Source organism: Sus scrofa, chromosome 2, assembly GCF_054392235.1.
Source record: "Sus scrofa isolate SSC_HxYL_T2T_F1_AM1 chromosome 2, Sscrofa_HxYL_maternal_Yorkshire_Landrace_v2.0, whole genome shotgun sequence".
NCBI lineage: Eukaryota > Metazoa > Chordata > Mammalia > Artiodactyla > Suidae > Sus > Sus scrofa.
Window position 1 is genome coordinate 81,280,625 of NC_139384.1, and position 19,109 is coordinate 81,299,733.

At 39.9% G+C, this 19,109-nt stretch overlaps 1 protein-coding gene across 18 annotated transcripts in view; it reads right to left on the reverse strand.

Moving 5' to 3' along the window:
- The window catches only part of HNRNPM (heterogeneous nuclear ribonucleoprotein M), a 45,065-nt gene that overhangs the window by 21,052 nt on the left and 4,904 nt on the right, over positions 1–19,109 (reverse strand). For 5 of the 18 annotated variants that reach the window (XM_085009234.1, XM_085009230.1, XM_085009232.1 and 2 more), the window contains exons 1-4: positions 3,109–4,065; positions 2,930–3,023; positions 1,249–1,440; positions 547–700 (exon numbers count right to left, since the gene is read on the reverse strand). In XM_085009234.1, the coding sequence (XP_084865360.1) occupies positions 547–700; positions 1,249–1,440; positions 2,930–3,007 (424 nt within the window). In that variant the 5' untranslated portion in view covers positions 3,008–3,023; positions 3,109–4,065. 18 annotated transcript variants of the gene reach the window in all.

Below are 19,109 nucleotides of genomic sequence, written 5' to 3' on the forward strand. Positions count from 1 at the left end.
CATTCATAAAACCTTACACTTCTCACCAAACAATCCTCCTCTTAAAAGCACTAACATTGGTTTTCTGTACGTGTCTAATAAGCCAGGAATTCCACCATTTTTTGAAGTATCACGTTTTCTGAGTAATATACTCAGTGATAATCTTGCCTCAATCTAGTGACAAGTGTTAAAGAGTGGTATTCTCCCTGTGACTACAAAGATCTAACTTTACAGTCAGAGAGAAGTGTTTCTTCCAAAATGTTCACTGGGGAGACAGGACCCTATAAGGAATCATATATGAAATAACAACTGAATTTCTCTCCAGTGCCACATTCTTTGGACTTCCCCCTTCAAACCAGATTCCTCTAAAAAGACCACTCATGGACATGTGCCTATTTCTACACAGTACTGTATTCCCTTAGTAATTTCCACAGGAATGCATTCTGTCTAGTCACATTGGAAATATTAATAGACAAAATTATCACTTTCCCACACAAATCTATATCGCTAATACAACATTCAGGCCAAACCAAATCCACCAAGAGCTGAATTTCAATAAAAGGATACATATAGCTTGCACAGCTTCAATGGACTGTTCAAAAGTAACAGTGCCTATTCCACGACTTTTTCCATCTTTATCTTCAAGAATGTCTGCTCGGACCACCACACCAGCCATACTAAAAACTTCCTTCAGTTTCTTCCAGCCAACTTTATAATCCAGCTAATCAAGAGAAAGAGGAAGAAAATCTCATTATAGCCATCTTAAGAAAAACATTTTTACTATATGAATGTGACATGCTTTGGTTGAAAACAAGCATTAGAAAATGTCACATGTCACAAAAATATTTTGTGAACACTAAAAAATTCTGTTCCCCAGCTATAAAGTTTACCATCATCCTCCCCAATCTACTTGCCTTTAAAAATATTTACCTTTGCAAATGCAAAGGTGTTACCATTCCCTCAGACATAACAAGATGAGGGAAATGTCAGTATACAAGCTCTTCTCAAACACTTTACCCTGTACCCACTTTTGTAAACACCTGTAAAATTCCATAAACATGACCCCACTAGGACCATGGTCAAGCCTGTGTGTAACTAATGACTGCAGTGATGATTAGGGGACAAAGCTAACCCTAAGGCTGATTTTTTAAAAATAGATCAAGAAGAGAACACAACCCTCATTTAAATTTTTCTTCTCAAATGTCACAATTACTTTTCTAACATATTGACAAGATTGTCATTTATGAGACGATATTTCCATTTACTTACATTTGCTACAAATACTGTACTTCCAAGTCTTCCAGCCTGTAATGCATGGATAATCTCATTTGGGATGTTAGGATTATTTAGGATACTGGGTGGGATATTAATCATTCCTGGGCCACCTGGTCCCATACCCATCCCACCAGTCGTAGCCATCACCTTTTGCATTGCTCTCCTGGCATGTTCACCATCAGGATCCTAAAACAAGCACAAAATGGTTACATTTAACTGATCCAGTGACAATTAATACCATGCTCGTTCAGTAAATGACAGCTTCAAGACTTGAGTTTGAGAGGTTGTTTGGAAAGCATTTCTCAAAATCTATAACAAAAAATTCAACTAAAACACTAGGCCAGGAACAATTATAGTCAAAAGAACAAGGAAGAAAGAAAGAGTATAAAATTTAGTTCTCAACTGAACTAAGTAAAAATCAACCAAAAAAGAGAGTTCCTGCCGTAGTTCAGTGATAATGAACCCCGACTAGTATCCACGAGGATGCTGGTTTGATCCTCAGCCTTGCTCAATGGGTTTAGGATCCAGCATTGCCATGAGCTATGGTGTAGGTCGCAGACATAGCTCAGATTTGGCGTTGCTGTTGTTATGGTATAGGCGGGCAGCTGCAGCTCCAATTCAACCCCTAGCCTGGGAACTTCCACATGCCAGGGGTGTGGCCCTAAAAAGACCAATAAATAAATAAATAAATAAGGGGGGGGGGGTTCCCACTGTGGTGCAGAGGGTTAATGACCCAGATTTTCTCTGTGGTGTTGCCCCAGCCTGGAGCAGTGGGTTAAGGATCTGGCATTACTGCAGCTATGGTGTAGGTCACAGCTGAGGATAGGATTCCATCCCTGGCCCAAGAACTTCCATATGCCACGGGTGTGGCTGGAAAAGAAAAAAAGGGGGGGAGGTGATTTGATTAATTAACATAATAGAGAACTTCCAGGTTGAAATAAGATCTTCACAGGGATGGTATAGTTGAATCTTACTAATTCAATGAATTTTATAATTTCTAAAACCCCCAAGTTTGAAAAAATAGCTCTAGACCACCAAGGTATTCCATCCTTCAAGTATACAGGCTTGACTCCTACAAAGTCTGGAAAGGTCTGTGAATCTCTAGTATTCACACTACTCTTGAATTCCTTGCCCTTTGTGAGTCACCTTCAACATACAAGAGAACTTAAGGCCCTACCTAAGCTTTTCTCCCTGAGCTCCATATATACTGACTGACCCAAGAGGTAAAAATAAGTAACAGAAGGATTGAATTAACTTCTATCTTCCCTCCAGGGAGAGAAAATACCCAATTCAGATTAGATACAAAAAAGGATTTACATCATTTTTAAAAAGAAAAAAGATGGGCTCAGACTGAGTAAAAACAGTAGATCCAGAATACCTTAAAAAAAAAAAAAAACCATGGGCTCAATTCAAGTGCCTCTGAGAAAACCAAGGGAAGCTAGTCTCAGACAAATCAGATGTTAAGAGTCTGCAATGGCTCAGGATGTGCCCAGTCAGTCACCACCCGAAGTTCTTACAGGAGTGAGTGCTAAAGCCTGTGACTGACCCTTCTCCTTAAGGACAATAGGTTGTTCTGCTCCATAAAATGTCATCAAGAACTATTTCTGTCTTTTCCTAACTCCAAACAGGGACAACTCAACAATTACAAATGGCATCCAGTGTTTCATGAGCTTACTTCTTTGACTTTCAGTGGTCTTCCACTCAGACTATGCTTGTTTAGAACTTCAGCAGCTTTTTTCATGCTCTCCTCCATCTTGAATTCAACAACGCTATGAAGAGTCAAAAGGAAATGAGTGAAACCAGTCCTACAACTTAGAAGGCTCAATTGCCAGTAAGTAACTAGACAATACTTACGCACATCCCTTTGGAGGAAGCCACAGACCAGTCAGAAGAGCAAGGAAAGGGGGAAAAAAGAGAAGAAAAAAGTAGTAAATTTTAATGACAGTTACAAATTAAAAATATGATTTATGTTACAGTTTTTAAATTAACCCTTCTAAGGGGAAGCTGACAGAAGTGACTTGCCTAGCCTTCCTTATTAAAAGCTCAGCTCCTTATTATCTCCTCTTCCTTCACATTACCAGCATTGCACTATAGTTGCTAGTTATAATGAGCAGACCTAAATTCAGATTCTCCAAGAAATCACACAAACTTTAGATCTGCTTCCCTCTGTACTCAATCAATTCCTTATCATACTCCTCCTAAATCCATCCCTTCCATAAACTAAGCTCATCCTTTTGATTATTCTAAGCCATTCTATTGCACAACAGAAAATAGTTAATTTTCTCTTTAAACTAGGCCAATTTTAAAGTTCATGTTTTAGTATTTATTTTACAATTTACTGGCACAAGGGCAACTTTTCAGAATCTTTGGTTCACACAACTTTCAAATTCAGCAAACAACCAAAGTAACATTTTCTAGACAAGAACACACGTTTTACATTAATATACCACCGCTAAAATTCCATGCATAATTCACACACAGCCAATTCCTCTGTTAACAAAGAGACAATGCTGCTATTGGTCCCCAGCTATCCAAATTGGGCATCCAAACAGAATACCAAAAAGCTCTTTGGCCAGCCATTTGGAAAAGCGGGACTCCCATTTGCACATCCCCTCCCACCCCACTCGAATGTTTGGCAAAATCAAACGTAGCTACTATAACATGAGCACTCACTGCCTTCCTGATTTCATTCGATTCCACGCCACCATACAGTTACATTTTTCATGTAGTAAATCCACAGAAGAAATTCTCTCAGACACTTACCCTTGACTTTCCTTCAGCGTCCATTAAGAGCTCCACGTATGTTACCTCACCAACTACAAATCAGTTTCCAGACGACACATAAACCAAGGGAGAAAAGCCAAGAAAACAATGGGAATTTAGAACAATCATCAGCAACCTTGAATGGAGCCTCTGCCTTATAAGAAAGCCCAGAAACACTCCATATTCCCTAAACCACCAAACTAGGCATTACAGGTGTGCAGTAAAAGTAGGTGAAACTTGTTAACAATATGTCCTTGATTTTCCTCCCACCGCGAACAAGCTATGTCCACAGATTTCCATATCAGTTTCCCTGTCTAAAATACTCATTCATGACTAGAGGCAATCCAAATCTATAGGAAAAAAGTCTGCATGATTCACTTTTTTGGGGAAGGTAGAAAAAGTTTTACACATAAACTTAGTATTGAAAGCAGGTACAGAGCACACAAATTGCAATGCCACTGAACTGAGCTTAAATGCTAACTACAAAGATGTGTATATGCATACATTCAAAGGCACGCACACACACCGTGACCAGAAGGCTGGCCAGCAACATGGGTGAGTAACCTGTCGATTCACATGGGGCTCTGCACTGAGGGCCATGCACTTGGTTTAATGCTCTGTTGTCTTAATACTTTAAATCATTTTTAAATAAAGGGCCCCATGTTGTCATTTTGCACTGAGACCCACAAATTCTGTGGCTGCTCCTGCACACAGCACTAGGCTCCACAATTGTCAGAAGTAGGATGTTTGAATATTCTATTACTAAACCAGAGCAGCACTCTTCAGTGAATTAAGACAGGCTTTATCTTGCTGCTCTCTTAACCTCTCCGTTAAAGGACACAGATAAATGCAAATTTAAGAGCTCAGTTGCATCTACACAGATTCACTCAGGATTCTAATCTATATAAGGGGGGGACGACAAAGCATTTAAAAAGATTCTGCAGATTTTCCTCAAGGTTTGGATTGCCAATTCATGACGACCAAGACCAGAACCCACCAAGACAACCACCAAAATGGCTGCTGAACTTGAAGATGGCACGCACACACCAAAAAAATACCATCACTACCCCATCCCCGGAGATGTTTAAAAGTGTTAACTTGGAGAAAACAATATCTAAGCAGACTCTCCAAAGTCAAGAAAGGCTTTTGTTCTAAATTAACATCTTTTTAAGGATTATTTTTATGATGGTAAAGCCTTCTCCAATTCAGTTTTCAATTTGGTTTAGCAGTACAAGGGTAAAAATAACCCTTTATGGCCCCAAGTCCTGTTTAGTCTAATTCCTTTGTTCAAAGGATGTTAAAATTATGAGGATAATTAGTATGCCAAGAGACTGAAATGTAAAATAAAATTTTTTTAATTACCAATAAATATGGTAATGTATTTGGATAGCACTGACAGCAAGAAGGCCAAGTGTTCAAAATCTATAGCCTCACCTCCCTTGTCCTTTCCTAAAATATTACCAGACCAAACCAGCACTTTGCACAAAACAGAAAGAGAATCAGTGCAAAGAAATGAAGAAAGGAAATAGGAGGGACTGGTATAGTTTAACTTCTGGAGTATGTACAACTGAAAAATGATCACAGCCAAGGGACAGTCATATAAATTGGCTTTATGTTATCCTCACAAAGTCAAGCAAGTCAAAAAAATTGTCGTTTCTGAGGCCATGTTAAAAGCCATTTATTTCAACAGCAGCAGCCATTTGAGGACCAACAGCTCTTGTCTCCACGCTAATGAAAATGCCAAGTAGTGTCAAGACAGTGAAGAGACCCCAAATTTACTTCCTATGAGCTGTGACTACTGCCTAATAACCTTAAAAATAAATAAAAGAATCACAATATCTAACTCAGACAGCTGTAACTATGTTGTCAGAATTCAAATACTGTTTCATTTGAAAGGTTTCTAGTTTGTGCCCATAAAAACACTGATTATCAAAAAGCTGTCACTGCAACCTAGAAACCAAGCAACTCCAAGCCAAACTTTTTCCATGGTCATAGCCCTTTTAACAAAAAGCCAGGTTTTAGAAATTAGGACTTTTTCCACTTAACATTCCAGTGATAGCGCACATCCAACTTCAATTCTCTGCATCAGTACTTCACTTAAAATGTTCTCTCTTTTCCCCAAAATGGTATAGTTGCTTAATAAAAACAAAAAAAATTAACACTAAAAAAACCCTCCAATTCTATCTGTTTAGCCAAAAGTTAGGTGGGCATTGATGGTTCTACCATGAGTAGTACTATTCCTGATTATCATCAATAATAACCATGCTCCTTATAAAATCATAAATGTCTGATCTTTACCGAGACACAGCATTAATTCAGAGATGTAAGCAAATCACTGTTACAGAATCTGCCACAGCTGCCAATTCATACTTCCCCTTAGTAAAGTAATAATGAAAAATTTTAAAAGGAGTTCCCGTCGTGGTGCAGTGGAAAAAAATCCGACTAGGAACCACGAGGTTGCAGGTTCGATCCCTGGCCTTGTTTAGTGGGCTAAGGATCTAGCATTGCCGTGAGCTGTGGTGTAAGTCGCAGACGTGGCTTAGATCCAGCGTTGCTGTGGCTTAGGTATAGGCCAGCAGCTGTAGCTCTGATTAGACCCCTAGCCCGGAACCTCCATATGCCAAGGGTGGAACCCTAAAACACAAAAAAAACTTTAAAAATCACTTCTCTTTTACTTCTCCTTATTAGAGCAAAGACCTCTTTGTTAAGCATAGTCAATATAACTATCAATAAACCTCTGAAGGCAAAATTTGCCAATTTATGCATAGTCTGGTCACATTCAATGAAATGAAACTTAGAAGAGCAAATCAACCAGAACAGATCAATTAGGAGTGAGAGGCAAAGTTAACAAATTGACAGCAGTAAGTCTCACAGACGTGGAATTCTCAGGTTTTAATGAAAAATACTGCTGCTCCTTCCTCTCCCTCCCTGAACACAGAATCCATGGAATCCCTAGAGTAGGCTACTAAGACTGCTAAATCCTACTGCCACTTCCAAGATCAAAGTACCTAAATGAAAAAAAAGATTTGAAAAATCTAATGACAAATGTTATTACCTACCTTCATTTTAAAATGCTCCAAGAAATCATCATTAACCAACAGTTAGGTGGATTATTAAAAATACGTATAGCGTAGGGAACTATATCCAATCACTTGCGATGGAAAATGAAGATAATATGAGAAAAACAATGTATATGTATATATTTATAACTGGGTCACTTTGCTTTACAGCAGAAACTGACAGAACACTGAAAACTATAATTAAAAAATTAAAAAATAGGAGTTCCCATCGTGGAGCTGTGGAAACAAATCCGACTAGGAACCATGAGGTTGCAGGTTCGATCCCTGGCCTCGCTCACTGGGTTAAGGATCCAGTGTTGTTGTGAGCTGTGAGGTAGATCGCAGACAAGGCTTGGATCTGATGTTGCTGTGGCTCTGGTATAAGCTGGCAGCTAGAGCTCTAATTAGACCCCTAGTCTGGGAACCTCCATATGCCTCAGGTGTGGCCCTAAAAAGACAAAAGACCAAAAAAAATTTTTTAAAAATTAAAAGTAATATTACTTCAAAAATGAAATACTTCATGAGGATAAGATGAGCAACCCAAAAAGAATTCAGGAGTCCCTTGGAACTACTTAGATTTTACACTTCTGCGCATATTCACATCACAGAGTATTTGTTTCTGCTTTCTCATTTACTACAAGTCTGAAATGAACAACAACAACCAAAAAAAAAAAAAAAAAAAGCATATGGGATCTACTAAAACTTCACTGAAGAGAATTCATGTGTAAAAAGGCCTATAATCTTTAAAAGGAGGATGGGGGGAGGAGTTCAAAAGCAGGGCATATTATCAAACATTTTCACTTAGTCAACTCTCAGGTAGCCACTCTAATGCAGAAGTGCATGGAAAAAATGTGTATTTTAACTTGGAAAGCTTGTTTCTTTAATATATAGACAACTTGAAACATGACAAAACAATTATTCTATACAGTGACTACTCGATTTATGGACAAGTTAGGAAATGATTAAAAACCTTGTTCCTAATGCCATGACAACAGCAGAAGAACACTGCTTCTCTAACTGGACCAAAAACCAACAAGCAACGCAGGGTGCACTGTTAGGGTTCAACCCAAGTACCCACAGATACGAATTACTTTAGCATTAACAGGCCTTTCCAAAATGCAGGCTGAATTCCCAACAAGGGAAAATATGAAGGAGCCAAACAGACTGGTTAGAGATTTTCACTTAAATTGAAAATAAAGTTCTGCTCCATACACCCACAATGTAGATTGGCTCCAAAAGCCAATAGAGACTCTCTATTGGACTATACTTGTCCTCTGGGCCTCAATTTTCTGTCAGCTGAAATTTGAAATTTACTTAACTGTGATGCATTCAATAAAAACAGAAGGATTAAGAGCTTAAGAAATCTTTGCTTACACAAGTTAAATTGACTGCTGCTAAACTTGAGATTGATTGAGAGTAAACTATATCACTGACCTTCCTTTTTTCTCAAACTGTGCTCCATGTTTACTCACTGCTCTTGCAGTTCAGTCCTGCCTCAGTAACAGCTGCCTTGCCTCCATGCTGCTGGCTCCCTGGTTAGGCCAGGAGAACAAACAGCCCAATGGGGAGCTTTCTTCATACACGCAGTACTTCTCAGTACTGTAGCACAACACTATTTAAGTTTAGAATACCTAAAATCAATCATCTTTTGCTCACGGAAGTTTTAATTTTTTGCTCAGACCTTATGGTCAAACACTTTAAGATGTGTATCCCAATATCTGTCTAGCGATGTAGCTGTGAGACTGTTAAGTCACTTTCAAACCTGGTATGGCAACCTCCAATTCAAATTTCCTATTACACTGGCTCTCAATTTTTGTTCCAATCCATCAGCTCTTCAGTATTCACGGCAGCAGTTTGTTCCATGAAATATCTCCATTAAAAATAAGCATGGTCAAAAGGAAGGACAATAGACACCTTTCCTTTGTTCCATCAGGGCACTTAGAGCAGGAAGCTCAAGGAAAGGTCAAGTTCAATTCAACAGGCTGTTTAATCAAAATCCCAGAATGATGGGGGGAGGCAGAGTGGCCTGGCTCAGAACAAAACAAAGCTCTCAACACCTTTCTTTTCTCTGTAAAATCAGCAATGCTGATTTCTTGATGCCACAAAACAACCTTTGTGATCACACTCAGGAGAAAAGGCTTAAGTGGCCTGTTTACATAATACATGCATTATTAATAGGATCTCCTAGAATGCTGTGAAATGCTAACAAAGATGGGAAATACACACTAGTCTCCAAGGAGGGGTACATGAGACCAAAAAAAAAAAAAAAAAAAAAAAAAAGCAGCTCCTGTCTCACCATCTCAAAGCTACTACTTGAGTTCTGAGAGGTGGCAATTATAGGCAGAGCTGCAACAACAGAGCATTTTTCAGATCTTTAAGCCAAGGACAACTAACTCTAGCTCTTAATCCACCAATTTCCTGAAACAACAGGACTATGACTTCAACAGGAACAGATTCTTAAAACGCAGACTGATAGTGGTTGATTATGATAGCACAATCTCTGTGGTTTGCCCACTTAAGAGATTATCTTGAGACTAATACTTTCAGACTCCAAGTGACTCTATCCACAACTTCTTCCCCCTATACAAAAACAAATCTTCAAAAACCTTAAAACTTATTGGCAACAGATTTGAAATAACCATTTAAACATATTTTGGTACACCAAGATATGAATTAAGATATTTTTTAAACCTCATAATGAAAATAAGAACATTTTAAAGAAAGCATTCGTATGAAAACAGTAAATTTCTTTAGACTTCACAAACTGAATATAAAATTTACCATAAAAAATTACCTTTCTCTTATGCATCTCTTTGTCCACAATCCAATACTGCTAATTATTTAATTAAACAAAAAAGTAATTAATTTAACCTGTACAGGGGAGCTCTAAACAAGAACATTTTAAGGTTTGTTAAAAATAACTGATTTACTGCACACCTGTAATTCTAAATTACACCACCAAAAATACACTGAAAGGGCTGAGCCAGGGCATTCATAGCAGTATGCCAAGGGAATATGAGAACCAGTTTGGAAGTATCCGAATAAACCACCAGGCTGGCTCCACTTTAAATACAGTGCAAAATAGGAAATTGAGGTGAACTGCTTCTACATCCAGAAACGTCATGGCTGCTGCTGCTACCAGCTTTAAGGCTTCCAAAACTGAATTACTGAATGGTAAAGCAGTAAAAATGTCACCTACTTTATCCATCATGTCCCAAAACTGGTTCACACACTCCTAAAAATGAAAAAATAATTTGGCCTGCAATCTCTTACAAAATTCTAACAATTGCATTTTCAAAGCCACATTCCTGGTTCTTGGAACTACTATACCTTATTATCAATGGAAGTATCAATTCAGCGGTTCAACCAAATCACGAGAACACAAATTTGGGAGTTATTCCAAAAACTAATTCGAATGAGATCCAACCACTGTACTGTACAGAAATTCTAAGCTTTATTAAAGCAGCAGTCCCAAAAACCAAGAACACTGCATCTGGGATGCCACATGACACGCCCTTCAGACAAAAGAAACTTCACTCTTGCCCTAGGAGCACTGGCAGGAATGATTTGGCTGATCAAGGCAGGAAAACAAAACTCACACCAAAGTTTTTCCATCCATGTTATCTGGAGAAATACTACATGGGAGCAGCCTACATGACTGTACAGAGAGGTTCACAGTGCCCAGTGCTTCTGGCATGTCATGGCTGAATTAAGTCATGGGACAATGATGGCAGTGGGCCAATCATAATTTCAAAACCCAATGCTGGGAGGACCAGTACACATACCAAAATGGCCTATCCACGTGGCATCTGTCAGTCACTGAAATGTTAATCATTTAACAAATCAAGCTCAAATCTCTTTTCATTATGAATGTTCCAGAAAACCAATACCTTTCAGTCCTTCAAAAAGACTCCATTTAAGGATAATTTGATTCTAGGTTGCCCTTGGAGGTACGGATAAGGGAGACCTCAGGCATTAGACAAATGGCTACCAATAGTTTTCTCTCAACCAGGGCTGAGCAATCTCTTTGGCTCTGTGTGCCACCAGCAGGGCCCAGAATCAGGAAAGGAAGGAAGACAAAAGAAGCAGAAGAGAGTGGAAAGAAAGAGGATACATGTGGTGTTCACAAGGGGGTGAAGCAGAGGACCATGGGGGCAACCAACCTCCTAGGACCTTCTGGTGGCAGCAGTTGTTTCCTCTGCCCTAGGCCAGTGTGGACACCAGGACTGTGACCAATGTGTGCCTAAAGGCACCAAATTACACAGCAGATGCCTTATTTTGAACTAGCCAATTGCCAGTCTACTCTGTTTGCCCCCACCCCCAACCCCGATGTGGGGGTGGAGAAGCCTCACAGTTTAAACACAAGCTAGTTTCTCTAATTTTGAATCTGAGTAGCACCAAGTTCCAGCTACTAAATTTTGATCCCAGGAAGACATTCACAAAATTTAAACAAACTACCTTCCCACTAGAATTTAAAAAAAAAAGAAAAGAAAAGAAAAAGGGAAAAGAAAAACTTCTCCCACCTAAGATAAAGAATTCAAAAAATTCCCTTACACGAAGAAGCTTCCCTCAAGCTTAACTGAAGCTATATTAAGCCAGTAAAATCATTCATAGGCCGAAAGACCATACAAACCACTGTTTGACACACAAGTATATGACCACAAAAAAAAAAAAAAAAAAAAAAAAAAAAGAGTGGATGGGGGGGTGCTTAACTCTCAAGCCTGGAGAGAACACATGCCCTACCCCAAATAGCTTCCACTGACAAAAATAAAAAATAACCAAGGAATTAACCACAGAGAAGATGACACACCAACCTTCTGACCCTACTCAACCACCAGTACCATTACCTTTTTCTTTAACCAGGTCTTTAAGTGACTGCCATTTCACATCAAAAGGTATGTTTGTAATGAAGGCTCTGTATCTTTTAGTTGGATTGGCATATGGCTCAAAGCGATTGCCTCCTCTCTTTATGTTTTTCTCCTTCCTTTTCTCATTCTGAGCAGGTCGTTCTCCTTCACTGAATTCAAAAGAGAGAAAAAAAGGTCCATATGTTAGCACAATATAAAAAAAAAACAATATTTGATGTTCCAGGTTTACAATCCCACACACAGTTACATATAACAGAAGACTAATATTGATTTTGATTTGAGACACTCAAACTAAAGTGACCCCTAGAAAAAGTTATAGTAGTGCACTCCTCAAAACCTACCCATCAAAAACCATTCCCAAGACAATGTTTTCATAGGTCTTGGCACACTCCTTTGGGGCTGTATCAGAGGCAGAAGAGAGGTCAACTCAGCCCAAGGTGCTTTAATTCCAAGTCAGAAAGAGGAAAAGGGAAGGGAAGATTTTTAAGATTTCATAGAATAGAAATGGGATGATATGCATAGGAACAACCAATTTTAGCTAAAAGACTAAGTGTCTTTTGTTGTGGGGGAAAATTTTTTTTCTTTTTAAGTAAGAATGCAAAATGGTACAGTTGCTGAATAAAAGTTTGGCAATTACACAAAAAGTTAAAACATGTAATTACCATAGGACCCTGAACCAAAAGCAAACCTGTATAACATTAGCAGCATTATTCACAAGAGCAAAAGTGAAAACAACCCAAGTATCTATCAACAGGTGAATGGAATAAACAAAATGTGGTAGATCCATACAATGGACTATTACTCTGCCACCAAAAAAAGGAATAAAGTGTGATACATGCTGCAACACAGATGAACTTTTTTTGTTTTTAAGGGCCACATGTGGCACAGATGAGGGGTGGAACTGGAGCTGCAGCCACAGGTAGGCCACAACTACAGCAATGCTAGATCCTTACTTAACCCACCCACTGAGCAAGGCCAGGAATTGAACCTGAACCCTCATGTATACTAGCTGAGTTCTTAACCTGCTAAGCCACGACAGGAACTCCCAGATGAACTCTGAAAACATTATGCTAAGTGAAATGTGGCATTAGATAACACTAAATATTTAAGCCAGACACAGAAAAAAACAATAGAGGTTACCAGAGACTGGGAGTTGCTGTTTAAAGGCTACAAAGTTTGGCATTTAAAAAAAAAGTTCTGGAGTTCCCGTCATGGCGCAGTGGTTAACGAATCTGACTAGGAACCATGAGGTCGCCGGTTCGGTCCCTGCCCTTGCTCAGTGGGTTAACGATCCGGCGTTGCCGTGAGCTGTGGTGTAGGTCGCAGACGTGGCTCGGATCCCGCGTTGCTGTGGCTCTGGCGTAGGCCGGTGGCTACAGCTCCGATTGGACCCCTAGCCTGGGAACCTCCATATGCCGCGGGAGCGGCCCAAGAAATAGCAACAACAGCAACAACAACAACAACAGATTAAAAAAAAAAGTTCTGAAAATGGAGAGTGGCTACTGGTATAGTGTACATCACTAGACCATTAGATATTTAGTGTACCTAATGACACTAAATTATTCACTTAATCATCTTAAGATAGTAAGTTTTACATATATTTTTAAAAATTTATGAGGAGTTCCCTCGTGGGGCACTGGAAATGAATATGACTAGGAACCACGAGGTTATGGGTTCAAGATTTGGTGTTGCCACAAGCTGTGGTATAGGTCACAGATGCAGCTCAGATCCGGCGTTGCTGTGGCTCTGGCTACAGCTCCAATGAAACCCCTAGCCAGGTAACCTCCGTATGCCTTGGGTGCAGCTCTAAAAGAACAAAAGACCAAAAAAAAAAAATTGAGAGAAAGAAACCATTCTCTATTCAACCCTATTACTTTGAGGATAGGAAAACTCAAGTGTAAGCAAGTCTGGGAGGAAAAGACAGCATGCAAACAATCCCACCTTTGGCAAAGAAGGGTTGAATTTTTTTGGCATGGCCTTTCCTGTAGTACTCTTCAGTGTATTAAGTGCCTCCATATAGTAACATTTCATTTCTAAGTTCTACAGGTACAAATGCGACTTAAGAATAGGACAGAAAGAAAGATTCGTAAGAAGTACAGACTTCCAAAGCAGAGAACCAGACATCGGGCTGGAAGCCCTGGCCACAGAATAGGACCTGACCAGTGCGTGCAAAGGCAGGACAAGGCACTGCACTGGCTGAGTGAGGCTGTTCCCTGAACCACCTACTCAAGCCCAGCCCCCTCTGACCACAGGGAGACACCTGTGAGAGCTGACCAGGAACAGATGGGAAGCCAGTAGCCAAAGAAAGTTCCTCTCAGGCCATTAAGTCCAACACTTTCTGCTTTCTGAGTGTTGGGTATCCAAGGACTCTCAAACCACAGATTTTAGGAAAGACTTTTGGGATCCACGACATAAATGGAACAAAATCCAAAAGCTGCCAAAATTACAGAACTGATGACTTACATTAAAAACAAACAAACAGGAGTTCCCGTCGTGGTGCAGTGGTTGGTGCAGTGGTTAACGAATCCAACTAGGAACCATGAGGTTGCAGGTTTGGTCCCTGCCCTTGCTCAGTGGGTTAACGATCCGGCATTGCCGTGAGCTGTGGTGTAGGTTGCAGACGCAGCTCGGGTCCCGCGTTGCTGTGGCTCTGGCGTAGGCCAGTGGCTGCAGCTCCGATTCGAGCCCTAGCCTGGGAACCTCCATATGCCGCAGGAGCGGTCCAAAGAAATAGCAAAAAGACCAAAAAAAAAAAAAAAACCCACAAACAAACAACACCTTTTTAAAAGTAAAGAGCTGGTCTTTATTCTAGGATATGTTTTCCTTGTATGTGGAGGTATAGTGTTCAAACATAAATGGTAGCTGCAGTACTTTCTTTCAATGTACTTGGAAAAATAAACATTAGCAACTTTTTATAGTCCCAAAAGTGTTTTGTTTTGTTTTCTGGTCCCTCATATACACAAGCATGCCAAGTGGTAACCCAGTACACTTTATCATCCTAGGGAAAGCAACTTCCTCCATGATATGAACTATACCAACATGCAATAAACAGACCTCCTTCATATAGGCTAGTGGATGTATGTGTAAGGAGAGGGTAATGGTCACATAAAGCCCCAGATTCCGAGAATTCTTTACCCTTGTCTACCCAAGCTTACAAAAGACCCTCCTCAGGCTGACTGCACAACACAAGCAGTCCACCTGTCTACTCCATGTGAAAGGCCTGCACCAATCTGCCAAAACCATATTTGCCAAGGAGCCTCTTACTCTCAGCAGATGAGGAGTGTTGCCATTAATTCATAAAATGTTCATCCATTTACTTCTCAAGGGCCTGCCAAGGGTCTGTGGGTAAGAGTGTATTTTAAGACAATTGGTTCCTTTTGAAACACAAATAGTCTACGATTTGCATTAAAAAACATTATTCTGGGGGAGCTCCTGTCCTTGCGGTGCAGCACAAATGAACAATGAGATTAAGGGTTCAATCCCTGGCCTCACACAGTGGGTTAAAGATCTAGTGCTGCTGTGATCTGTGGTGCAGGTCATAGATGCAGCTCGGATCTGACGTTTCTGTGGCTGTAGCATAGGCTGGCGGCTATAGGCTGGCGGCTGCAGCTCCAATTCAACCCCTAGCCTGGGAACCTCCATATGCCACAGGTGCAGGCCTAAAAAGACAAAAAAAAAAAATATATATATATATATATTTATTCTGCACTTCCTGTTGCGACTCAATAGGTTAAGACTCCAACTAGCATCCATGAGGATTCGGGTTCAATCCCTGGCCACACTCAGTGGGATAAGGATCTGGTTGTGGTGTAGTCGCAAGTGGGGCTCAGAAATGATGTGGCTACAGCTCCAATTCAACCTCTAGCCTGAGAATTTATATCCCCTGGGTGCAGCCATAAAAGACCAAACAAACCAAAAAAACCCCAAGCCAAATCCCCAGATTCTATGGTTAGATTGGGTAGCTTATTCTTAACAGTAATAACAGTGCATGGCAGAATATGGCCTAGACACATTGTTACCTGTTTTGGCCTGTAATTATTTATACATTTTCTAACTTAAAAGGCATGCTGAGCAGTCTATGAAAACATAGGGTGGAACCATTACTGTGTCATGGGCCCCTTGTCAGAATAATTTTTTTTTTATCTTTTTAGGGCCGCACTAGAGGCACATGGAGGTTCCCAGGCTAGGGGTCTAATCGGAGCTACAGCTGCTGGCCTATGCCAGTGCCACAGTGACTCCAGATCCAAGCTGTATCTGTGACCTACACAACAGCTCACACCAACGCCAGATCCTTAACCCACTGAGAGAGGCCAGGGATCAAACCCACAACCTTATGGTTCCTAGTCGGATTCATTTCCACTGCGCCATGACAGGAACTCCAGAATAATTTTTTTTAAATGGTCACACCTACGGCATATGGAAATTCATGGGCCAGGCATGAGCATAACATGGCTCGCCATCAAGAAAGCAGCTCATATAAATTATGCCCAAGGTGTGAGCACAGCACTACTATACCCAAATCTTTCTCTGGCTAAACATTTCCTCTCTCTTGAGAAGTTTCCTCCTAAGTAAAAGACTTAAGAACTATCTCAGTAGTTCCAGCTTCTTAAAAAATTGACCATTTCATAAATCTAATAATCAACATCAACCTTATTCTTGACAGAATTGTAGAGAATCACCCTCAAAGAAACCTCACATGATACACATTCAAGTATAAATGATGACAGTTTAAGAAAAGCACGTTTTTGAAAAAGTTCAATTCACTTTTCTCCCTTATTTTCTGGATAAAATTAGGCGAGTAGTCTTCCAGCCCTAAAATATATGTAGCACTTAACTGTGAAAACCTTTCAGAAATACATTTTTACAGGTAGATTATAATTTACCTACATTGACAAAAAAAATTGCTTTATCCTAACTAAATACCGTAAGTTATCCCAAAACGGGAAATCTAAATGACTACTAACAGATACATGAATAAATAAATTGTAGTATATCCACATGTTGATATGCTACTCAACAGGAAGTTCCAATCATGGCTCAGCGAGTTACAAACCAGACTAGTGTCCCCGACAATGCAGCTTCCATCCCCAGCCTTGCTCAATCGGTTAAGGATCCAGCACTGCCGTGACCTGTGGTGTAGGTGTAGGTCAGATGTGGCTCAGATCCCACATGGCTGTGGCTGTGGCGTAGCCCAGCAGCTACAGCTCCAATTTAACCCCTAGCCTGGGAACTTCCATAAGCTGTAGGTTCGACCCTAAAAGGCAAAAAAAAAAAAAGATTGAGAGAGAAAAAGAAATACTACTCAACAAAAAGTAATGATCAACACATTCATTTTGGAAGAATCTCGTAATAATTATATTCAAAGAAACCAGACCAAAAAAAGGAATACATATGGTATGATTTCATCATATAAATACCTGTATTTTAGAAAATCCAATCCCGCAAACTCATCTGTGTGAAGTTTTCTCAATCTCAACATGACATTTTGGGCCAGATAATCCTTTTGCCATGGGAAACTGCCCTGTGCACTCACTGTAGGATGTTCAGCAGCATCCCTGACCTCTACCTAAGATGGTAGTAGCAGCCCCATTCCTCAGACTTAAAGATGAAAATCAATAATATCTCCAAGACACTTTCAAATGTCCCCTGTAGGGAAAAAAGAAATCAATCCAGGAGTTTCTGTCTTGGTGCAGCGGAAACGAATCCAACTAGGAACCATGAGGTTGCGGGTTCAGTCCCTGCCCTTGCTCAGTGGGTTAAGGATCCAGCATTGCCATGAGCTGTGGTATAGGTCACAGATGCGGTGCGTATCCTGCACTGCTGTGGCTCTGGCGTAGGCCGGCGGCAACAGCTCTGATTAGACCCCTAGCCTGGGAACCTCCATATGCCAAGGTTATGGCCCTAGAAAGACAAAAAAAGAAAGAAAGAGAGAGAGAGAGAGAGAGAGAGAAAGAAAGAAAGAAAGAAAGAAAGAAAGAAAGAAAGAAAGAAAGAAAGAAAGAAAGAAAGAAAGAAAGAAAGAAAGATCCACTGAGAACACTGATGCATACCCATGGAAAGCAAAGCATCTTTGCCTAGGGATGAGGGAAAGAAGGACTTAGAGGATTACCAAGGGGCAGCAAAAACTTCTCAGGGTTATAGATTTATTTATTATTCCCATTCAGTGAGGGTATCAAATTGTACACTTCCAACTTGTACAGTTTATTATGCAAATTATACAACAGTTTTTCTTTAAGTTTCTACCCACGTTTAATTTCAAACCTAACCCCAATATAATCTGACTTGCAACTTCTATATAAAGTAACAAATTTGTAATCTTTCAAAGAAACTGAAGCTACCTAGGCCTGCTAAAGGTCTTACTAACATTACTAATATTCTCCTTGTTAACTGTCTCACAATTCCCAATAAATACTCCATCTATTTCTGGCACCCAATCATCTACCTAAAGTTCTAAATAGACCCAATTTATTAAAAACTTTTTCTCACATTCTGTCAACCTATTTCATAACACATCAATAAAGATAAGCCTAAAATCTGTTCAAAACTTCCAAGTCATTAAAATAAGATTATGTTTAATATGGCTTTGGAATTGTTTCACTGATTGGTTTCTTTGAAAACTGATAATTTACCATGTCACTGCTCCAACTAAGAAAACCGATGTGAGTGCCTATCCAACAAAGGACTGCTACATTCACTCTGTAAAACAGTGAATCTCTACCCCCTCCTAAGTCTCCATGGCATTCTCATCCATAATACTCATTACTTTCAGTGTTTTTCAATCAGAGCATAGTTTGAAATGACAATCCCAATACGGTGAAATCCTGATTACATCTCCCAAGGGAAAACATACCCCTACCCCTGAACTCCCTTGAGAACTATCCCTTATGTAGAATGATTCTTCATAGAAATCCTTTCAATCCTGAGCTCCTCTAATGCATTTAAGATGTGGAGAGCACTATTCATAGCACAATCCAGGTCCACCACTTAACTACCTACGTGACTCAAGCTCTGTACCTCTCTGGTTCTTCACTAGCAAAACCAGCATAACCTGTATCCATGGTAGCTCATGTTAAGAGAATCAACAATCAGCCTAACAAAAAGCAGCCTGGGGAGTATCCGTTGTGGCTCAGCAGTAACAAACTCGACTAGTATCCATGAGGTTTGA